At 39.4% G+C, this 22579-nt stretch overlaps 1 protein-coding gene across 1 annotated transcript; it reads right to left on the reverse strand.

Annotated features, from left to right (window-relative positions):
* Positions 1–220: 220 nt before the first annotated feature.
* On the reverse strand, positions 221–7171 carry tent5ba (terminal nucleotidyltransferase 5ba). Its single transcript, XM_017724097.2, has 2 exons — positions 6762–7171; positions 221–1900 (listed from the first exon to the last, which is right to left on the reverse strand). The coding sequence occupies exons 1-2, from the start codon at positions 6915–6917 to the stop codon at positions 875–877; spliced, it is 1182 nt and encodes a 393-aa protein (XP_017579586.1). The 5' UTR covers positions 6918–7171; the 3' UTR covers positions 221–874.
* Positions 7172–22579: the final 15408 nt, after the last annotated feature.

Genomic DNA, 22579 nt, shown 5'->3' on the forward strand with positions numbered 1-22579 from the left:
TAGCATCACAGCAAAAAGAGAAGCCATTGTGCATTAGAAAGGGTCCTTATGGGTCAGGTCCTCGTCCTGTAATGGATCCATTGCCTCAGCTGAAAAGTGTACACATTCAGATCATAACTGTGCCACAGCTTACCAAGTGTATTTGTTGTTGGTGAAAAGCTTCCCCATCTGTACCACAATGAAGCATTTACTTTAAAGAAAGAAAGATTACACTTCAGGGTGAGTTTAGGTTTTGTTTGTTTTTTATTACGTGAAAATACATGCCTCCATCCCTGAAAAATAAAGACTTACTTTTGATGTAGGAGACAGAAAATCTTGAGAGCACAACGTTCTCACTTTTTTGTGCATCGGTTTTGTTTTAGGCACTTGGAATTACAATAAACATTCCCTTCTTCACAAAAATAAAATGTCTTTGGTCCTTTAAACAACTGAAAGAGGAAAACAGAGGCTGATTGAAACCACAGTCAGGCAAAAGGGAAAAGAAATGTATAACTTGTTGCCTCAAAAATGCAGCCTTTTTGTTAAAAAAAAAAAGTCCCATAGTCTTTTTAGGTTTAAAGCATTGTATACATGGTATATGGACAGAAAAAATGCTGCAAATCCAAGCCGTAATAACTGCTACATTTGAAGACCCACATCCACAGCAAAACACATCTGAGACTGCAATAGAATATGCATTAGAATTGGCTCATACAGCAGTAAATGATTAGTCCACCTCAGAGTCACTTGTTTTCCCTTCTGTTTTTAATTGAATTTGTTTTTCATAGTGGAGACTGAAACCACTGGGCTTTTCACTGTGCCTGCATATCACCTCTCAGGAAGGTGGGTGGGATGGACACAAAAGGTTCTCTCTTTTGGATGCAAGGTCTGTGGGTCAGTTACAGGGCAGCCAAGTCTGGTAGGAGTTACTGCAGGTATGGATCAGTGGCTGCACATGTGCTATGTAGTAGTTATTGAAATTAATATCCCGGACGTAAGGGGCAGGCTGGTAGTAGCATGTGACGTTGGTGACAGTGGGGATGGCGTTTTGCTCAGCCAGCACCCGCAGCGCAAGCATGGAAATGAGATTTAACGTCTGACGCCTCTCATGTCCCATCAGGCACACCGTACTCTCGTTGACCACATGGTACAGTGTTACTAGACAGTCATAGCGCTTGTGTTCCATGCCTGCAAAGTGGTTCTGGAGGTAGGCCTCCAGCTTCCTCTGCTGCTCACTGATGTCAGAAAAGTCAATGAAAAACCGTGAGCACATGTAGCGCTGGAGCGATTTCATCTCAGTCTCTGACCTGGGCTGGAAACCTCGAACCAGAAGGTGACAGTACTTTAAAAGGCCGCCTCCCCGGATCTCCTCAGGGCTGCGTGTGGCGATAATTTTTTCACAAAGATGGCTGAGAGCCTCCTCAAAGTCTCCATAAACACTTTCCCCCAAAACAGTGGGGTGGAAGCTCTCAGACATTGGTGTCTCTGAACAGCGGTCAAAGAGCAGCAGCGAGTCCAAGCCTATCTGAAAAGAGTCCACGCTGAACTCAAACTGCCGCCTCAGAGAGTCCACAAACTTAAGTTCCACGTTCTTGCCGGTGTTGTTGGAGAGGGAGATGAGGCTCCAGCGGTCAGTGTCATTGCAAACCTTCACCAATTTCTGCACGTAAGCCTCTTTCAGAGTAAGTGCTGTGATTCGTTCTTTACTGACCCCTTCAGGGAGGAAGTCAAGAAGACTATCCAGAACTACGTCCTTAACCAAATGAAAGGCCTGGTCATCAGACAGCGAAACTCCAAAGATCAGGTCCAAGTCCTTGTAGCCAAGTCCTGTGTCCTGGTGCAGAACATGACTGGCAGCAGAGCCGTTCAGCCTTACGTCTCTTACAGTAACTCCTCGCTCCTCAAGCCGTGCTCGTACAACCTAGAACGACAACAAACATTAATGTTCAACAATAAAATTAAGTAATCAATAAATACTCACATATACAAAATAAGACAGGAAATACTCCAAACAGCTTGCTAACAAGCCTGTGGACTAAACATTTTTTTTTTTAAATGCGTAAAGCTGGCCTTACTGACTTTACTAAGCTAATCAAATGTGACTAGAAATGGCACAACACAACTTATTTCTTTCCAGATACTGATACTAATATTGAAACCTTGATTACCAGTGAACAGCAATCGGATATTTTTCTTTAAAAACTGCAAAGCTTTAAAATGAGCTATTTTAATTGAAGTGCTTCACTTATGTTTAGTATCTAAGTGCCTGTTTACACCTTGTATTTGTGTCCAGATCACATCTGACTGGATTCTGTTTATAACTGCACTAAGGGTGCAGTTTAGTGACCAGATGGGCTCTAATTTTGCTTTCCCCAGATTAAAAGCATATCAACACATTTTGTTGCCATTTTACTTTTGTTTACTTTTTAAGAGTTGAAAAGCTTGACTGGGACTTTTTCCTTGGCCCAGAGTGCAAGAAGGTTTTTTGTTTGGAGAACTCTGGTCTCATGTATCCTCCATCTTTTGTTCAAACTCTCACCTGTTAATCAGCACTTGGTAGGCAGTTTTCCACAAATTTAACTGTATACAGATATTAAAACTCATTTACACTTGGGTAAAATGTAATCAAGATCTGTCTCTAACCTCCAAATGTGGTTTGAGTGATCCAATCGTAATCCAATCACACCACATTCTGGGTGGGTTTACACCTGACTTTTTATGCACTCAAATGAAATCAAAATATGATCGCTGAAAACACATGCATGCAAGGTGTAATCAGGCCCCTAAAACTAGGTTGACATGCTTAAACTACCCAAACATTTTTCAAGAGCACTTTACAAGACATATACAGTTAATAACAGCAATTTTGAAAACAGGCTTCTTTCAGGTTTGGATCTAATGCATCTTTTTCTTCCTCCAATATCATATCAACAATACAACATTGTCTGCTTCTGTCTGCCCGATACCAATCGATACCGGTATGCCATCTGACCCATTTTGCGACACTGACAAGTTAACTACTCCATCAAATTACCATGACCTCAATGTCCACATCAACATACTAGATCCATCTTTATGAGAGCTCCTGTGCTCATTCACATGGACACTACAACTGAGCAAGATTCTCCATGTTCCCAATACAGCCTACGCATGTAAAAGAGGTACATTACTGGTAAAACTTTCCCTGGATCAACAAGTTCACTTACAAACACTCCCACACACCGAGACCTTTAGCAAGCAAACATGACCCAGAATACCTTTAGCAAGCAGCCCGAGGTCATCAAAAAGAATGGCCACTGTTTGTTTCCATCAATAACACATGTGTTTAAGTGAAGAGCTCAACACAAAAAGAGCACACTTAACAGAATCTTTGAAAAGAAAAGGATGACTTGCTGTGAGATACTGAGTCAGAAGGTCATGGGTTAATATGAGCTAAATCTGTCTATGATCAAGAGGAATTAAGATCATCACAGGCAGCCTGTATTCCCTTCCTCATACTGAGAGGCACTCTGAGCCAGCAGGAAGAAAATTAGAGGGCAGCAGCACATTGCTGTGGTCCTACTGCCCTGACTGATGCTGGGCGGTTTGTGCTCCCTCCCAAATGCAGTGTTGGCTGTTTGACAGGCTGACTAAGTACAGAAAGGTTAAAGACATGGCAGAAAAATAGAGCAGGCAGGAAAAAGGTCAGAGAGAAAGAAATCCTAGATTTGATCTACAGAAGCACTGCATGAGTGTATCTTACTCAGCATATCTTATATTCTTATTACCAATGATACCAGACTATTTGTGCCCTGAAAGCTGTTTCAATGAAACACATTAATGATGTATAAGCCTTATGCCTCATCCATGGCCCTGTCACATTAGCATCAGCCAGACGGAAAAACGTCTCACAGTCAGATCATTGGTTTGCTATTTTTACATGTTAGGCCAAGCTGTGACTGTGGAAAAAATGCAAAGGGTGAACCCACAATAAATGGCATGTCTTAGCCTGAAGCACTATAATCATATTTCAAAGAGCAGGTATAGTAGGTTTTCTTTATTGTCAGCAACTGCTGCTGTTTGCGGCTGCATCAAAGATTAGACCTTTTTAAAAACACGCCTGCAGGTACTTCATTACATGATCATTTAAACACCTGAGCAATGTTAATATGAATCTGTTTTACTTTCATTTCACAGTGTGCAGTGTGCTCTTCTGTGAAACTAGCGTACATGATTTTGTACTAAGATTACGCACAGGGTATGGCAGAGCAGGGAAATGGTGTTTGCTGTATTATTATCAAAATAAAACCTAATTCAATATCTCAGCTCAGTAATGCATGGCTGTAACAAATTGAACATATCCTTAAGTAAGTAAGTATATAAATAAATACTCCCACTCACATTAAAAATATGTTTCCTAAATAGATCTTTGCTTGGACATTCCATTTTAGCTGAAAAACATAAGTATTTATACTTTGTGAAGGTTCTTTAACATTTAAAATATTCTTCCCACTTGCACATCTCATTTGCCTAAACTGTCTATTTAAATAACAATATATTAAAAGCTAATTTTAAGGAAGTAAAAGTGGTTCTTTTATGGCACAGATGATAACTGTGGGCAGGGGTACTGCAAAGTTTGGAGATTTCTCTACTAAACCTAGCAATTACCCGCTGAGTTGAGCCAGGTGAGTTTGAGCAGGAAAACACCAAACTGTATGAACTAAAGCCCTCCAGGACCAAAAGGCCTCATCCCTGTCCTTATGGCATCACTTCAAGGTGCCTTTTTTTTGGCACTTCTATTTTTAGAAGTGCAGTACATTGCAGAATGTATATGGCCGCTGCCAGAACAAAACCTTATATCGCCATTTTTGTTACTTTCAATTCTTTACCAAATTTGAAAAGACCAGGTGCCACTTACACTGTGTCAGACTTTCATGATGAACAAGCCAGTAGAAATGTTCCAAAATTACTTAGAATAAAGTATTACTGTGTTAACTCAGTGTTAAAGCTCAGAACGTCTTTCCTTCTTCTGTAAAGTTACTATTTTGGAAATTTTATTTCAACAGTGATGGTAATCTGGGCAAGTGTATGTTCTGAAGAACATTTTAAGCACATTTAAAGTTTATTTAAGTATATTTTAATCACAGTTAAGTTTACTCATGCATTCTTTGTGAAACGACAGCTCTGAAAAAAGTGTCTGTATTATCACTTCTTTTGCCACTGTTTCTTTAAAGCTAAAGGAAAAAAAGTATCAGCATTCATTTTAACCCTACCGGCTGAAAATGCACTAGAATTAACAGCAATGTTTCTACTAAATATTGTGTTATCTTCTCACTGTCTGTCTATACCTCCTTTAGGTACATGGGGTCAAAGGCCAGATAGTTACATTAACTTAGGAAACTGTTGAAGCTGTCCAAAGGGCATATTCACATGCTGAGTAATCCAACATCACAGAGTTTTACAGTCACTGAAATGTCGTAACTCAACACTAATTAAGGAGCAGGGCATATTTTTCCCACAAAAAAGTCTAATCTGATTAGACATTAACCGTACTGTTAATGGAATAATGATTTTTGACTGCTTGAAAGCAATGGTCCATCAGCTTTCATTTTATCATATGTGTAATTAAAGGTTGTATTTGTGAGTTACTTCTTTCGGTTCAAAGCACAGATCACTGTCTGAAACTCAGTCTGCGCTGGCAGATGGGGTGTTCTGAAACAGACTGACAGAAAATGAATCATAAGACTGTTTATTCCAGGGCCTGATTTACTCAGCACAATCAAAGCATGTTTCCTTTCTTGACTGCATCTCCCAAAGCTAGTTATAGACAACTGACACTGTTGTAGATCTCTAAAAGACCACGAGCGCACTAACCTGGTGTGTGTGTTTGGGGGGGGGGGGGTTGATTAGCAAGAAGAGCACATAGTATCATCACTGGGTATCAATATTGGCAAAATATGAACCATGCCATTCTTTGCTCCATGTAAAGTATTATTAAATGTACTCTGATGGAGTGAATGAGGGAAATGGCAAACTGGGGAACTGAAAGTCGGCGCTGATCTTTTAAAGATTAAACCAGTACAGGCCAGTAGGTAGAGAGAGAAGAAAAACATCTTTGAGTTTCGTGTTTCATTTTCTAGGCTGAGGAGGAGCTAAGATCTACAAGATACTTGTTTCTAAAAAACAAGTACACAGATGACTTGCATATAGAAATGACATGGGGGGCTACGCTGGATGCAGGGGAACTCGCCCGCTCGCCATGATAGTTACCAGGAGCCTTACGATGCTGAGCCAAAGGAACCTTCAGGGAATCATGCCCGAGATAATGGCCAAGAGGCCAAGACCAGTTTAGCAGTAGCAGGAACGTCTGAGTCATTAGCATAGCACTTAAAACTAGCTATGCATGGCGCATTCCAGGCTAAAAATCGTTTACCTAATCCTAGAAACGCGAAACAGTTTTTTCCTTCTATTTTTCTGCGCACTGGCTGTACTGTAGCCTAACTTAGACGGACTTTAATGATAATCTCTATTACTGGGGGCGGCTCAGAAGAGAGCAGGACCGAGTCTGCAGCTGAGGGGAATTACATTAGAAATGAAACAGCAGCGTTAGGTACACCATATAAACAGGGTTTCGAAAGACTAGCTTTGAGAATCAGCCATATTTAACGCAGTTTAAAAATAGTGACAATACATCAAAAGGCGAGAAACCGCCAGAAGCACCTGCATCCAGCCATATAATAAACAGCGGCGGAGCTCTAATGGAACTACGTCTCATATTCAGGCTAATGGCGCTCACATGTTACCTGCACGATTTGTCGAGGTTGCACAGAAAGCGTTGGGAAGTTTCCTCGTCCGTGAATGGGAACCGTCTCGCCAAGAATAGAGTCCAAACGCTGCACCTGCTCCCAGGATAACACACAAAACCTCCGACTCTGCTCCGAGGCATCACCCGGGGACATGGCGATGGGCGAAAGAGGCGGTGAGGAGAAATAAAATCAGCAGCGCTGCTCTGCTTCCTGCGCAGTGTCGCCGTCTTTATTCCCACCTCTCAACTGGATAACAGTTGCACTGTCAGTTCAGCTGCGGGTCAGAAGCTGAGCGTTCTTTCTTTAGTCTTTTTTTATTTTACTTTTTTAATCTCGCTGAGCTTCTTCTGACGCGCTAATATCGTACACACACAAACTGCAGCAGCCTGAGTAAAAGCCCTCTCCCCCTCATTCACAACTTTTCTAGAACGGTCACTTGGCTAGCAGCACTATTTATACCAACCTCATTTACATGTCGGCGCTGATTGGTCGGATTATCGTGAATTATTCATATGTTACCTCGTTTGGTCCGGTGTGAAAGGCGTGCTGGATACGCCCACGTGGAGGAGCTACCACTCAACACCGATTCTCAGCACCGAGGGCTCTGCGCTCGCCTTAAGACAGCTCGGAAAGTCTTACAGTGCGCCTGAAAAGCGAAGCAGCTCTCTTCTCTCCTTTTCTTTCCAATACAGATTTTGCTCTATAGCTGAAGTGCTGAGGAGGAAATTCACTCAATATGAAAGAAAACAAGGAAAAAATGTTTTACTGAGTCACAATTGCGAAGCAAATTTCTAGCTACTGCTTTCTGAATGCACGAGTCTGTTTGGCCTCTTAACACACTGCAAACGTAATTTAAAAGGAAAATATGAGTGATTAGTTTAGGCTATTTGAAAGGTGGCCAGTCTTTCTTTCGCCTTATGTAACTGTAGCACTCAGTCAACTGAGCAATCCTATGTGGGGGGAGGGTGGCTAAAAGTGGTTGATTTGAGGTATAGATAGCTTAGTGAAGTAGGATTTTACTACGTTGACTTATACATTAGTATAGATTCTATTTTTGTATTCTCACTGCTATATATATATATATATATATATATATATATATATATACATATATACTGTGTGTGTGTGTGTGTGTGTGTGTGTGTGTGTGTGTGTGTGTGTGTTTGTATGCGTACAAAAGTTTGGTCCAGAAATAAAATCAGTTTTTATTTGATTTGGTTAAGTTTAACAGTGTGATAAGAATTGACTAGCTTATCACTCAAGATACATTAGCTGTGGCTTTTTCCACTCATGATACATTATCATGTGTGTGTTTCCATTAGGAATTTCTCATGTGCTCATGTAATCAACCTTTACGTTGCAGAGCACTCTGCAAATCCTACATTGCTGCAGCATGTTTAAACAGTGTGATGGTTTTTGGATATGAGATGGAAAATAACAGAAATCAGAGGTTAGAAAAGAATAAGGCATTTTAGCGAAACACAGTGCCTACGTGGACATGTTTTTATTGAGGTTCAGACTCCAGAACAATTCTTACATCAAACGACTGCTATGTAAGTGTATTTTTATATTTCTCTTCGGAGACTGGGACTGTAAATCACTCCATCCTAACTATGACTACATAATTAAATGAGCTGCTGAGCTTTGTGGCAAGGACCGTATGTTTGGTAGAGGCAAGACCAGCCTTGGGCAGACTACAGCTGAGAATCTGCTGTTTGGAATGACATCCCAAATAAAAAAAACAAAATGAGAGAAAATGATGGCCCTAGGCAAACTGCTGTGAAGTTAACAGAATCCAGCAGAACACAGCTGTGCATGTCTAAAACACTGAAATTCTCAGGAAATAGAAAAAGCTGCTCTTCTGCAACAGTGCTGCCATACTTTATCCAGGCATGGACTGGATCATAATAAAATGTGTACAGTTTGTTTGAAATGTCAATGGACAGAGGAATTCACTCTACATATTGTTAGATAAAATGAAATATTATATGTGACATTCTATTTACACATTTGGCAGACAAACATTTTATATTACAAAGGTAGTCAAATATAGCCTACCTCAGAGGACTTGCCCAAGGACTCTTATTGGGGTAGTGTGCTGTGCTTGCCTGGGTGGAGAATCAAAACCCAGTCTGCTTACGTGGAGGATACAACCAACCATATTTGTGCAGAGGTGAGTAGAGAAGCCTAAACCCATGCACAAGTAAAGTGAAGTACAATGACAAAAAACTGTACCTGATTACATGTACAATCTCAGAAAAATGGCATTAAATGGGCACTGGGGTGGTACCCTCAAGGCTACATGTTTAGTACCTTTAGGTAGAGAAAATAAGTGTCATACCATTAGTATATGCACCTTTTCTACAGAAACAAAAACTTATATAATGTACACAACTGGGCCTTTAAATCATTGTTTGTACCTTGATTAATGAAAAATGTACCTGCACAGTACCTTTTTTTCTGACAGTGTAACTGAGTAAATTTAACTGTAGTTACTACCTATATCTATAAGTGAGAGAGAGAGAGCGAGCAGGAGAGAGAGAGATTAAACAGATAATTTAAGAATTGACTACTATTTATTGCACTTGTTTGATGTGAATTTGGGGGATCCCTTTCACATTCCATGGTGTTAACCAGTTTCAGCTGCAACAGCACCCTTTGGTTAAGCAGTGTGGAAAACGTGGCCCCCACTAAGGGGATGAACAGGTGGCAATATGCAGCACCTTCGTCACCGGCCTATAAAAAACCTGGCATGAGGCAAGCAGATTGTGTCGGAGATGACCCTGGCCTGGTCTGAATTAGAACACATTTGAAAGGGAGTAAAACAAATGGCACTCAGCACTCATAACCTCATCATAAACACAGGTGCTGCTCAGTAAAGATATGACACTGACTGAAGTGAGTGATTACTAAGTGATCAAATGCTACTACAAAATACACTTTTCAGTTTAAAAATGCTTATGAGAGCACTTCATAACATCTCTAAATCATAAGAAGTTTCAGGGTGTATGTTATTGATTATTTGTTTGTTAATAATCCATTGATAGAGCAGGTGTTGAACCTGTGTGTACTAGAGGAGCAGGAGCTATGAGTCTTTTGGGTGGGGATAGATTTTCCTTTATTTGATCACACCTTAAGTATTCAAAGCCCATACAGCTCAAACAGACCAAGCACTCAGCATAGTTGCCTGAATTTGTCTTTAGTCTACATGGCTTCCTGAATTAAAAATGACAACCTATGCATGATTGTATGCATGATTGTAGTCCTGCTTACGTTTCACAGATTCAATTAGTAAGAGCCTTGAAGGCTGAATCAGTCTTTTATTGTGTTTGGAAGTGTTTTCTGAGTCTAATAAACCTAACAGTGGGTATTCTGCCAAAGTGTCTTGTCATATTTAATGATCTGTAAGGCAGACATTTCAATGTGAGTATGCAGTGAGGTGCATGTATGTATGAATGTATGTATATATGTATGTATGAATTTATTTATTCATTTATTTATTGTTATACTCTCATCAGTTAGGAAGAGTTGTGGGCCACTGGTAAGAATCCACATCTGTCTTGACGGAATGACAACAGAGCAGGAGAATGTCACAAGATTGACATCACGGTGCAAAGTAAAGCTGTAAATAGCCATGACTAAACAGAACTGGATGTAATGTCACTGAGTACTCTGCTTTACACTCATCCTCGAGTGGTGTTTAATTAGAGTTTGAGGTTATTGTGTCATGCATCTTGAATTGCGAGAGATAAAGGCCTAGCTTTTCATGGGCTTCAACGCATAATTCAGTCTCTAGTCAATAATAGAGAATAAGCTGAGGACCCATTGCATGTCAAATCCCCCTTTTCACAAAGAAGAAGTTCCTTATTCCCCTCTTAAATTTGCTCTACCATCACATGTGTGAGGTTGCTATGACTCAGGAACTCACTGCTTCCATGGGATTTCAAAGAGGGAAAACAGCAACTCCACAGATCTCACACACACAAGCTTACAGGAGAAGCTCTTTTGTTTGTTACTTTATATGTCTTTGACATGAAATGATATGAAACCCACAACATTCATTATCTACCAGTATATGTTGTCTTTACAATGTTCTGTTTATAGCATAGGCATTAAGAATCTTATACAATTGTTCTAAAAAGTGCAGAATGAATTCATACAGAGGCATTGATATTTGAGGCGCCCTCCATATAAATAAAGAAAAAATCAGTATAGTATCAGCAAGTTTCAGAAGCAATGGACTTTTCATACTTTCCATGGTAACCCCACTGCTTGTGTGATGTTAGTAGGCCAATATTTCCTTATTGTAGGTCATACATCAGGCTGTTCTAGTTGATAAGATGCAGGAGCACATATTTGCAGTCTGACTGCAGCAGCTCAACCACTGGAACAAAGTTACGCAAGTAGAGACCTACCTGTGACGCAAAAGCAGGTCCTAATTGACTACTCACTGAGAAGTCTTTAGGGCTGCATGCAAACAATGGAAAGTGAACAGCCCTCTTGACAGTGAAGTACTACAGTAATGTCAGTAGCGAAACTTCTCTCTAAATTCACACGGCTAATTGTAACACAGCCCAAATACAACTGTTCACATGTGTGCCTTTTGAAACAAGAGGACGACAGGCATTTTTTTTGTGACAGTGTACTATCTGAATGTATTTTAAGGACAAAATATTGTCACTGTCCTATCTACACCTTTGTGTATGTGTCTGATTTCACCTATACTCAAGTACAAGCATTTTTACTTGGGTGAAACTATCATTCAAACAGAAGAAAAAGTACCTTTCCAAAACAACTTGAGTGAAAAATCTTGATACACTAATGTACATTTCCCTTTCTTTCAATGCCAAGAAGTACTTCTAAGTATTTCTAGACATTACAGAACAGAGAAAAACAAAAAAGTGATTTCAGCTCACACACAACCTAAAACACACCTGAAGACATTCGCACAAAGGAGAGGCCCAATTCTCAAATAAACCACAGGTCTAGTCCTCCTCTGTCTCTTTCTATTTCTCTCTCAGTCACTAAGCTACTTTGTTTTGCAGTGTTTGTTTTCTGCCTGCGTCATAGAAAGGTGTGTCCAGCTGAGCATATTTTACTCAATTATGTCAGTTTTACAGATGATTACAAGTAGTTTGTATACATAGATGCATGACATGTATGAATAATTATAGGTTATGTCACATCTAGCAAAGCTAGGGGTTGAAACAGGTGTAAAGAAAGACTCAAGTTTGGTCTTTTAACCAACCAAGTCATGGGGAGATGAAAACTGAAACAAAGATGCAGGCAGCAAACACAAAAATAGATGTCACAATTCAAAGCTTATTTTAACTTAAAGGCAGGTTAAAAGGAAGAACAACAGGATGACAGTATGACGTACTCAGGTATAATTCTTGAGCTTCAAGCAAGAAAATGTAAATTTAAGTAATACTAGAAACTTTAAATGCTGAATATTTAATGTTTCATATGGGTGCATATTAGGCTAAACAACTAATTTTTCTGAATAATTTTACGATAAATTTGAGGCTTGAACATGCCAAACTAGTATTTCCCAAGCTCTGTGTTATTAGGTGAAGCTGTTTATAAATTGTCAAGACAGCGATGAATAATGTAACATTTAACTCAAACCGCAGCTCTTGTGAAATGAAAATTCTATCGTAAATTATTTTCAAATAAAAACAATTAATCGTTCAGCCCTAACTGCATCTAAAAACAACTGCAGTTTTAAGAGTTCAGTTACTACTAGGTATTTAATGTGTTAGTGGTGATGTATACATTTGGAATTTTAGTATTCATGCCTTAACGCAGTATGAATATTATTTGAAACAACTGAGGCAACAGCTTTTAACCCTGAGGTGTGTGCATTCAAAGTAACTGGTTCATCTGATATTCTTTACAAAAGCATTTTACAGCACAGTTTGTGAGCCGGAGAGAGAAGTAGAGAGTGAACTAAATGAGGCCAACCCTTCAAATGGAACCTTAAAAGAGACCTTCTGAACTGTTACTTAACAACAGTCCAATATTATATATTCCCTCCACATCTGTCTGCCTCATTGGGAAGGTCACTAAATGCTAGGAACATGAAACCTTTCCCCCTCGTCATCAGAGGAAGCCTTATGCTTGGCAAAACCTCTGCCAATAGTCGGCACTCAAATTCTAAACACAGAAACTTATTATTTAAAAAATGAATACAAGTGTAGCGTTTTTAAACTTTTGAGGCCTAAAACTGGGTTACACAAGCGCATTAATTCAGGAATGTGTTGGGAAACGTAGTCTGCATTGCAAGCACTTCTAATTCTGGAAGCCAAGTACTTCTCTGCCAGAGACAAAAATATATTCTTGTCTACCATGAAGTTCAGTGAGCATTGCTTCCAGACTTTTCCAAGGAAAGGCAGTGGCGTTGTAAGGTAATAAAATCCTGCTCATCAGCATAGTAGCTGTCATTAAGACATTATGAGACATTCTTGCTACATATTGGCTTAAGGCTAATAACTTGCTTGCATGCAAAACTATTTAAGTGTAGCCAAACCCTTCTTCATCCCACTGAGGCGATTTATACAGCTGTCAGTTAGGTACGTGGAAATAAAGCCCAGTTACAGCTTCTACAGAAATTCTAGGTTCAACACCCACAGTTCCTCCTGCCTGTACATTCACAGGAACAGTGGACAACTGCTTGGAATACTGTGGGAGGCTAAAAGGAACACATTGGAAAGCCATTCTTGGATCCGTTGGGAGTCGCTAAACCCCTGAATTGCAGGCAAATACACAGAGTTTCCATTCAATGTCAACACTCAATTTTTCTCTGGAGACAGTGAAGCATATAGTATGTTGTAAAAATGACAAATGAGTTGCTTCCAAATGCATTTTTGCGTTCTTAGTACTTGCTACCATTCCAGTTTTGAGTCTGGTTAATTTTTTATGAGCTACAGAAAAGTACAAACACCATTCTTCTTTGCTAATCTGTACATTTGCTCATGAGAATGTTTATGGCCACATGCTTATCAGCACTCTTTTTATTGTTATTGCTCGAAAAAAAGGTGCCATGACCGACTGACTGCCCCACGCTCTATATCTATTATATAACAGTTTTCAAGCAAGTTTTCACGCTGTGTTCAGACTGAGCAAAAAGGTTTTTTTGCTTAAAGTACTTGACATAAAAGCCCTGTTATAAAGACCTTGTTGTCTGTGCATGCTATATGTAAGTGTGCTGCAAGCCAAAACTAAAGAAAGAGGCTATAAGGCAAGTCACATAATGGTAACACAAAGGTGGATGTGTGTGGTGAATTGTCCTCTGAGATAGTTACAATGATTTGAACATGATCTCCATTAATATTTTACAAATTTCTTAGATGTCTAAATTTTTATGTCTAAGTTTCTTAAGATGTCAAAGTTTTTCCCCACAATACAATGAATAAGACCCAAAAGACACTTTCCAGGTAGCACTTTTAGAATAGTGATGGAGGAGGAGGAGATCATTAAGTACTGTTACTGAAAGTGGAGTTGTTCTTTTCATGCAAATTCACGAAAGTTATGGTAAAAAGCACATGAGATATTTCCATCAAACTCCAAAAGTACTCACACATTCCACAGAGAATTTAACACCTCCCTAAACTAGCGACAGGAGGAAGGAAAAAAAAACAAAAATTCCAACCAAACACGAGAGTCTGTTAGCTTTTCAGATAGGGTGTTTACATATTAAAACATGTAAGAATACAGAAAGATTACAGCACTGTGATAAACTCTGGCCTCTAAGTGAGTTTTCCATTCCATGCATTTATATCTCCAGAGTGCTCTTTACACTGCTGAACAAAGTCATGTTTTAAAAACTGTCTTCAAAAAGTTTTATAACTTAATCACAAGGTTCTATTGTAACAACTGCAATAAAAAAAGGGCTACGCACACTCTAATTACCTAGTATAGCAGTATGAGTTATATATATGTATGATAGCCACACTTAATCTTTTTAAACCTTAATCTCTAACTTGTGAATGCTAATTGTATTCCTTGGATTAGAATACTTTTTACGTTTATACTACTATGTTTATATAAAGCTGACAGGTATCATTTTACTAAGCCGACATGTTTCTGTTCATGAAATCATACAGTAAAAAGAACATCTCAAATCTAACAATCAGACATGCAATAAAACAAGATTAAGAAACTGAATAGAGAGCAAACAGTTCTGCTGTACTACAAAACCTTTTAGAAAGGGCTCAAATTAGGCCTGACTGCAGACTTCATCACTAGAGCAATTATTTGTGTTAATACCAGACTGAAACTTTCACCTTTGGACAGCATGTTGCAGAATGTGTGGGTGATCTTCACTTCACTGACCTGATCAGAAATTAACTTGCTGAGTGGCCTCAGCAAAATGACATATGTATGTATATGTATATGTATATATATATATATATATATATATATATATATATATATATATATATATATATATTCAAAAATGCACTGTTTATAAATGGTATTTCTTAATATCATAGCATTTAAGCTATGTTGTGTGAATGTAAAAAAATCACTGAATCTTTACTGGTGCTGTGCATAGGTCACTAGTGTGGCTAAACAACATGGCTATCACGTTTAGTGTTTTTATAGGCAATATTTGTACTGCCCATGGCAGTAGTATTGTACCTACATAATACAAAATCAGTCTGTCTGATTAGGATTGAGGACTTGTTAGATATCTCTACCCATTTATCTGTGAATTTTACTGAGCCATACAGTGGCTACTACTACATGTCATTCCTTTGTAATGTATATGGAGGCCTATGTAGGAAGAGAACGCAAGTCAGTAGATAACTATTACCTTCAGCTTTGTCTAATCCCATATCTGCCAGGCTTCAGATCCAATTACAATTGAACGGCGATTTAGGTGAGGCAAGTCTAATACATGTAAAGCCCTCTGCACTGTAGCTTAACTTTGTTCCACATCCTGCCTCATTCATTGGCTGTGGTCATCTGATTGAAAGAGGACCAACTCTTCTAATCATACACATTGTAATATTTTTAAAAGATTACATGCATGCTAGTGTTATAACTGAAAATCATAGCTTTGGTGTGTTGTCATTATTTGCAGATATAGCTAATCCATGTACATATGTCTGTGAAATACTGAATATCAGCTTTTGTAATATTAACCAGGTGTCCACCTTAAGGGACTATACTGGCAAAAGAATATGTCCACATATATGCACTGCTCTTGAAAGGTGATACAGGAACATAGCAAAATGTTATGTTGCCCTGCTTACATTTACATTTGCAGCATTTAGCAGACGCTCTTGTCCAAAGCAACTTATAAGAAGTGCTTTGTCTATCTAGAGAAAGTATCTTTGCTAGTTTCCCAGCCAATGCACAGTGCATCCTTTGGGGGCAGTCGTGGGCTGGAGGTTAGGGATCTGGCCCTGTAACCGGAAGGTTGCCGGTTCGATCCCCAGGGCCGACAGTCCATGACTGAGGTGTCCTTGAGCAAGACACCTAACCCCCAACTGCTCCCCGGGCGCCGTGGATAGGGCTGCCCACCGCTCTGGGCAAGTGTGCTCACTGCCCCCTAGTGTGCGTGCGTGCGTGCGTGCGTGCGTGCGTGCGTGCGTGCGTGCGTGCGTGTTCGTGTTCGTGTTCACTAGTGTGTTTGTGGTGTCTCACTTCACGGATGGGTTAAATGCGGAGGTGGAATTTCCCCGGTTGTGGGATCAAAAAAGTATCACTTAATCACTTACCAATAGCTTAGAGGAAAAAGACAGTCTTGAACTCAGATACTGCTAGAAACAAAAAGTCACTGTAGATACCCAGAGAAAAGGAACAGAGTTGAACACAGAACTCTGTGCCATTCAATGGAATAAAATACAATACACTACAATACAATACAATAAACTACAATACACCATGCAATACAATAAAATATAATATATAAGTGCAGCTTATAATTCAATGCTCATTTAAGTGTTGTGTAAAGAGATGTGTCTTCAGTCTGCGTTTGAAGACAGCCAGAGACTCTGCTGTACAGACAGCCAGTGGAAGTTCATTCCACCACCTGGGTGCCAGCACAGAGAACATTCTCGACGCTTGTCTTCCATGGCGGGTCAAGCCAAGCTGTACTCGAAGCTCGAAGGGCTCGTGGTACAGTTCGAGATTTCACCATTGCCATCAAGTAGGTAGGGGCTGATCCATTTTTGGCTTTGTAGGCAAGCATTAGGGTTTTAAATCTGATGTGTGCAGCTACAGGAAGCCAGTGAAGGGAACGCAGCAGTGGGGTGACAAGGCTAAACTTGGGCAGACTGAAGATGAGCCGTGCTGCCGCATTCTGGATGAGTTGCAGAGGCTTGATGGCCTGCATGTGAAGACCAGCCAAGAGTGAGTTGAAGTAGTCAAGCCTTGAGATGACAAGAGACTGCACTAGCACCTGGGCGGCCTCTCGGGTGAGGAAGGGTCTACTTCATGTTTACATTTGTAATAAGGTCAGCCAGTGCCAGCCAGCCTTGACCCTTAGACCTCAGTGGATTTGTCTTCCACTTTGTAAACTCTGTGTAGACCTACCATACGCATTATATGCTGAAAAAAGTATTCAGACACCCCTGATGCTGAAGCGATTTTAAGCTGGATAAACCACTTTACCCATTGCTGACACAGGTGTTCAGATGCATACAGAGAGTTTGTGCAACCCATAAACTCTCCAAGGAAAAGCATTGCCAATAGAATGGGATGTTCTGGGGTATGAAGTCACCATGTTCAATGCGTCAACTAGAAGAGTATAAAGCTCCCTACTGGAGCAGTGGACCTGAATTCTCTGGAATGATTGTGCTCCATAAACCATCATTGTGAAGAGCTGGAGCAGCATTTGTGATCCAGAACTAAACATTTCAACATCAGTACCTGACCTCACAAAAGCAACATTATGTGACTGATCACTTTTATCCTATGATGAAACGTTTCTATCCTGAAGTGGTCTCTTCCAAGATTACAGTGCCTCCATCACTGAAAACTGTGAAAATGATGTTTTTTCACATTTTCACATTATTTTCACAGTTTTCAGTGATGGAGGCACTGTAATCTTGGAAGAGACCACTTCAGGATAGAAACGTTTCATCATAGGATAAAAGTGATCAGTCACAAGGACTTTGTATGTATTTACAGTGACCTTTCCCCCTAAGGGGACAAGTGGATCCAAACGGTGCCAGCAACCCAACCCCCCTCCTCTTGAATATACATTTCTTACCAGCCCTATTTACTAAAGAAGTCACTTTAGCTCATACATTCTGTGCCCCAAATAATAAACCTCCTCTCAAAGTCACTTAGATCTTTTTCTTTTGCCATCTTGATCCAAATTGCACATCAGCTGGGCCTGCTTGGCATTTTCATACATGCCACAGAGCATGACAAGATGTTAATCGTACTGTATTATACCGTACATCAGTCTAAAGGAATCTATACTAATTTTTTCAGGTTTTTTCTTTGTCACTCATCTGCATATGAAGCATCAACAGCATAGCTGTTAACAGTGAGTCATGCTTGTTCTGCAGTCTCCTCATACTGCTCACAGAAGTAACAGGAAAAAGGCTCATGTAATTTGAGGAAATTAGAAAAAAAACAAATTCTTCAAATAAAGGTGCTAGAGAAGGATCTGCCATTCTGCAAAAATGATTTTTAAAGTTTAAAAGAACTTTCACACAATGTAAAGTTTAAATATCAATTAAGTAGTTTCCTAGAGTCACGCCTCCAAACCAAAAACCATTTGGGAACTTTTATTTTTTTTAGAATGCACCCCTGGGGAAGATGGTTAAAGGTCAGCTATTACGTGTGATTTATACTACAGGAAGAAAGATGAAAATAAAAACTCTAGAGTAATGGCATTTCAACAAGCTCAGATGTATTCGCAAGAGTTACAGAGAATACATGACCTATGGCCAAGTCAGAATAACACTTATGCCTCTCGTGACAAAAGCAGACTGAAATGGTGTCAATAATAACCCAGGCATTCAAAGATTTCCTCTGCCTTACTTTTTGCCAAAATTGAAATTTTTGGATCTACTGTCTCTGCCTACACTATCAGTGTGGACAAAATCACATAAGGTCCTCCTCTGGGGTATCTGCTAACATACCTATTAGCTGGACATAAATAGATTTTTGATACAGACTCCAATACTGATACCTAGATTTCAATTCTTGAATGATATCTTCTTATAAATACACTATGCGGCAATTAGTATATGGACACCTGACCAGAACACCAACGTGAGCTTGTAGGACATCCCATTCCAAAACCATCAGCATTAACATAGATTTGCTCACCACTTTTCAGCTGTAACAGCCTTCACTCTTCTGGGAAGGCTCTCCACACGGTTTTGGAGAGTGTCTGCACGAATTTGTCCCCATACAGTCAGAAGACTTGTGTCAGTGTATTTGTGAGGTCATACAATGATGCTGGACAGCAAGGCCTAGCTTGCAATCGATGTTTCAATTTACCCAAAAGGAGTTTAGTGGAGTTGAGATCAGAGCTCATTTCTTTATGGGCATTGCTTTGTGCACAGTGGCAGTCATGCTGGAACAGGAAAGGGTCTTCCCCAAACTGTTGCCACAAAGTCGGAAGCTTATAATTATTTAAAATATCTTTGTATGTTTTAGTATTAACATTAGTCTCCACTGGAGCCAAAAAACAGCCCCAGACCATTATCCTTCTTCCACCAAACTTTACTGTTGGCTCTATGTGATAATAACAGAGAATGTGTGACCTATGGCCAAGTTAGAATAACACAACCAGCGCTTTTGTGTTCATGCATTTGCACTATGCTCTCCAGGTAAGGTCCGTTCTACATTCATCAGCAGAACCCAGATTTGTCCATCAGACTGACAGATAATGAAAAGAGATTCATTACTCCAGAGAACATACTTCCAGAGTCCAGTGGCAGTGTGTGCTACACCACTCTAGCTACAGCACTCTTGCTTGGAACTGTGCATAAACAGTCTTAGAATCTTACATGAAGCTCCTGATGCACAGTCACTCCTATGGATTTTACCTTTCACTCAAAAATGTTAACGTTTGTTCTTCAGTTAGTTCTATTAATTACCACATGAGCTTCCCTCCCAATATCAGATTTTTGATGTCAAATCCAACCGCAGACATTATCATCCTGCCAACACCCTCCTTAGGAAGGCTTGAAAAGCTTAGCATTTTCTGACACCAGTATGTGAAATGTACAACTGACTGTCATGCTTGACTGAATGCAAAAGATAAGGGAGTGTGGCTTCTTCAGTCCTTGATAAACTTTTTGCCACCTTAGCTCTGTGTTTTAGATCTGTGTTGCGGGTGTCTGGATGCATTTCCTTTAAACAGATAGCTGCGATATTTCTGAAGTCCGTAGTCTTTTAAATATACAAACATGGTATTCTTTAAAGGTGTGCTCAAGCCAAAATCAAAAACATAACCATTAATAATTCTGTTGTAAACAACACCCTTTACAGTTGTGACGCAGCAGTCTTTGGAGCAATGTTTCCTGGTTTGTGTACTGGGAATACCCCTCTCTGATGACATGTATCTTGAAGAAAGAAATTTTGAAGACTACAATTGCTTTGGGGCAGATACTTATTCATATAGCTGATTGACTAGCTAATGCCATTGGGCACATGCAGAAAGAAGCCAGACTGTGAAAGTTATGAAGCCAAATTATTTAAGCAATAAATCACTCATGAGATGAAAATGACAGGCAGAGTGCAAGAAGTTTGTCATTCATGTTGAATAAAGATGGAATTTTTTTTTGCATTTGGTCTTGGTGGATATCCAATAAACTTGCCGTTCATCTTGCTCATAGCCTTCTGGTTTAAAAGGTTGATTGCACACTTCAGAATAAGCATGTAAGCATAAGAATCTAATGCACTAACATACATCAACATACTTATTTTAATTGTTCAGCTAACTTGAAATGGGATGAGAGATATTTTTATTATTGTTATGGCTATTCAGAATTGTGAATCTGTTACTTTCCATTATTGTGTGAAAATTTTGCATATAATTTTCTGCTAAGCATGGGAGTCTGTTATACATTATCTCACATTGTTTTTTGGAAACAACTAGGACGCAATTCCTAGTTGCCTCCTACTGGGTATGTACTGTATGAGACAGATTGCACCTCTCCAGTAACATTAATAATAGATCATTTATCCAAAAACTTTCACCCATGTAAATTGTGAGGACTTATTTTTGTTTAAACCTGCTTGGAAATGTTGGGGAAAAAATAAGTTATGGCTAAAGACAGAACTGGGCTGTCACCCTCACCGTTAACTTAATCAAAAAAAAAAAAAAAATAACACAACAACTGGCATAGCAGCTACTCATAAAATGAAGGATACTAGTATATTTACCAGTAAACCTGGCATAAACCTAGCATTATTACACATCATTACAGCATTAAACTTATTACATTATATACACCAGCATTATTTCCTCAGAATATCTGAGGAACGGTGACCCGTGTTTGTTTTGAGTTTCTTGTGCTTACTGGAAATTGTGCTAGCTCCACACATTTTCCCTTATTTGGTTGAAGTACAGTTAGAAAAGATAGCCATTACAAGGTAACTTCCTAGAGAGCATTTTTTTTGATGAGTATAAGCCAAAAAAGCATGAATCAGGAGCGGATGAGATACAATGATCGTTTGACCACATCCCACCACACCAAGAGGATGTGGTCAACATTTCATCCTTCTTTTATGACACTGCAATGTCAGGGACATTTTGCCACTAATTAGCATAGTAGTTTAGATTATACCTAGTTCATTTTCCATGTCACTAGCCAAATCAATGTCTTTTTGGGCTGTTAATTAAAGTGGATATATCTGAAAATTAAGTGCTGGCTTTTTTAATATATAAAAGCAGACTATGCCATAGCACTTTAATTATTAGTAATTTTAGGAATATCTTCATCCACAGTGGCATATCCGTAAGCAGCCCTGGGTACTGCAGCAATTCTGATGGTTTAAACACTTTGGGGATATCTTTAAATTGCCAGCATGAAGCACGGACACTGAAAAGGCTGTGCCTTGCACTGGGTGGATCAAACATATCGCTGTTGTCGGAACAAAACCTTTTATCTCCATTGTTGTCTTTTTTCAGGTTTTGACATGACTTGAAAGTACCTGTGGTCCTATATATTGTGTGTAAATTTCATGATGAATGGAGCAACAGAAATGATCTAAAATTACTTGGAAAAAGTGTCTTGTTCCATTCACCTACATTAACACTAGAGTAAGTTTTTACCTTCTCCTTTAAAAAGGTTTTGATCCGACAACAGCAATATTCTTCCTTCTATTCAAGTAATACTAACTCCATAATACTAACAAGACAGATTTCTCCACTCTTGACCTTCCTATGCTCCTTTTTGGAAACAAGATGACCAAGGTTTTACATTAACCTTAAAATCCCAGGCTTGTTATACGGTCTTATTATTCAGTACCACAGGGACTTCAGTGCAAACTGGTTAAGTTTTCGTAGGTGTTAGAAGTATGTAACAAAACGTCCATAACCTTTATGGGGTTAAACAGAGATCCAAGTGGATCCAGAGACAACAGTGTATATATCTACACACACACACACACACACACACACACACACACCCACACACACATGGGCAAAACTTTGTGGGTTCAGCTGTTTCAGCCATTCAGCCAAATTCACTGCTAAAAGCCATACAATCTCCACAGACAAACACTGGCAATGCAAAAAGGTCATACTGAAGAGCTCAGTGACTTTCAAAGTGGCTCCGTCATGAGATTCTAAGTTTCCAACAAGTCAGTTTGTCAAATCTTTGCTCTGAAAT

Source organism: Pygocentrus nattereri, chromosome 3 (assembly GCF_015220715.1).
Source record: "Pygocentrus nattereri isolate fPygNat1 chromosome 3, fPygNat1.pri, whole genome shotgun sequence".
Classification (NCBI taxonomy): Eukaryota; Metazoa; Chordata; class Actinopteri; order Characiformes; family Serrasalmidae; genus Pygocentrus; species Pygocentrus nattereri.

Bases quoted from the DNA above. Each gene is read 5' to 3' on its own strand.
- tent5ba (XM_017724097.2), bottom strand. From the start codon at position 6,917: ATGTCCCCGGGTGATGCCTCGGAGCAGAGTCGGAGGTTTTGTGTGTTA. The intron at 1,901-6,761 runs GTAACATGTGAG...TTGTCGTTCTAG, and splicing joins AACCTCGACAAATCGTGCAG to GTTGTACGAGCACGGCTTGA.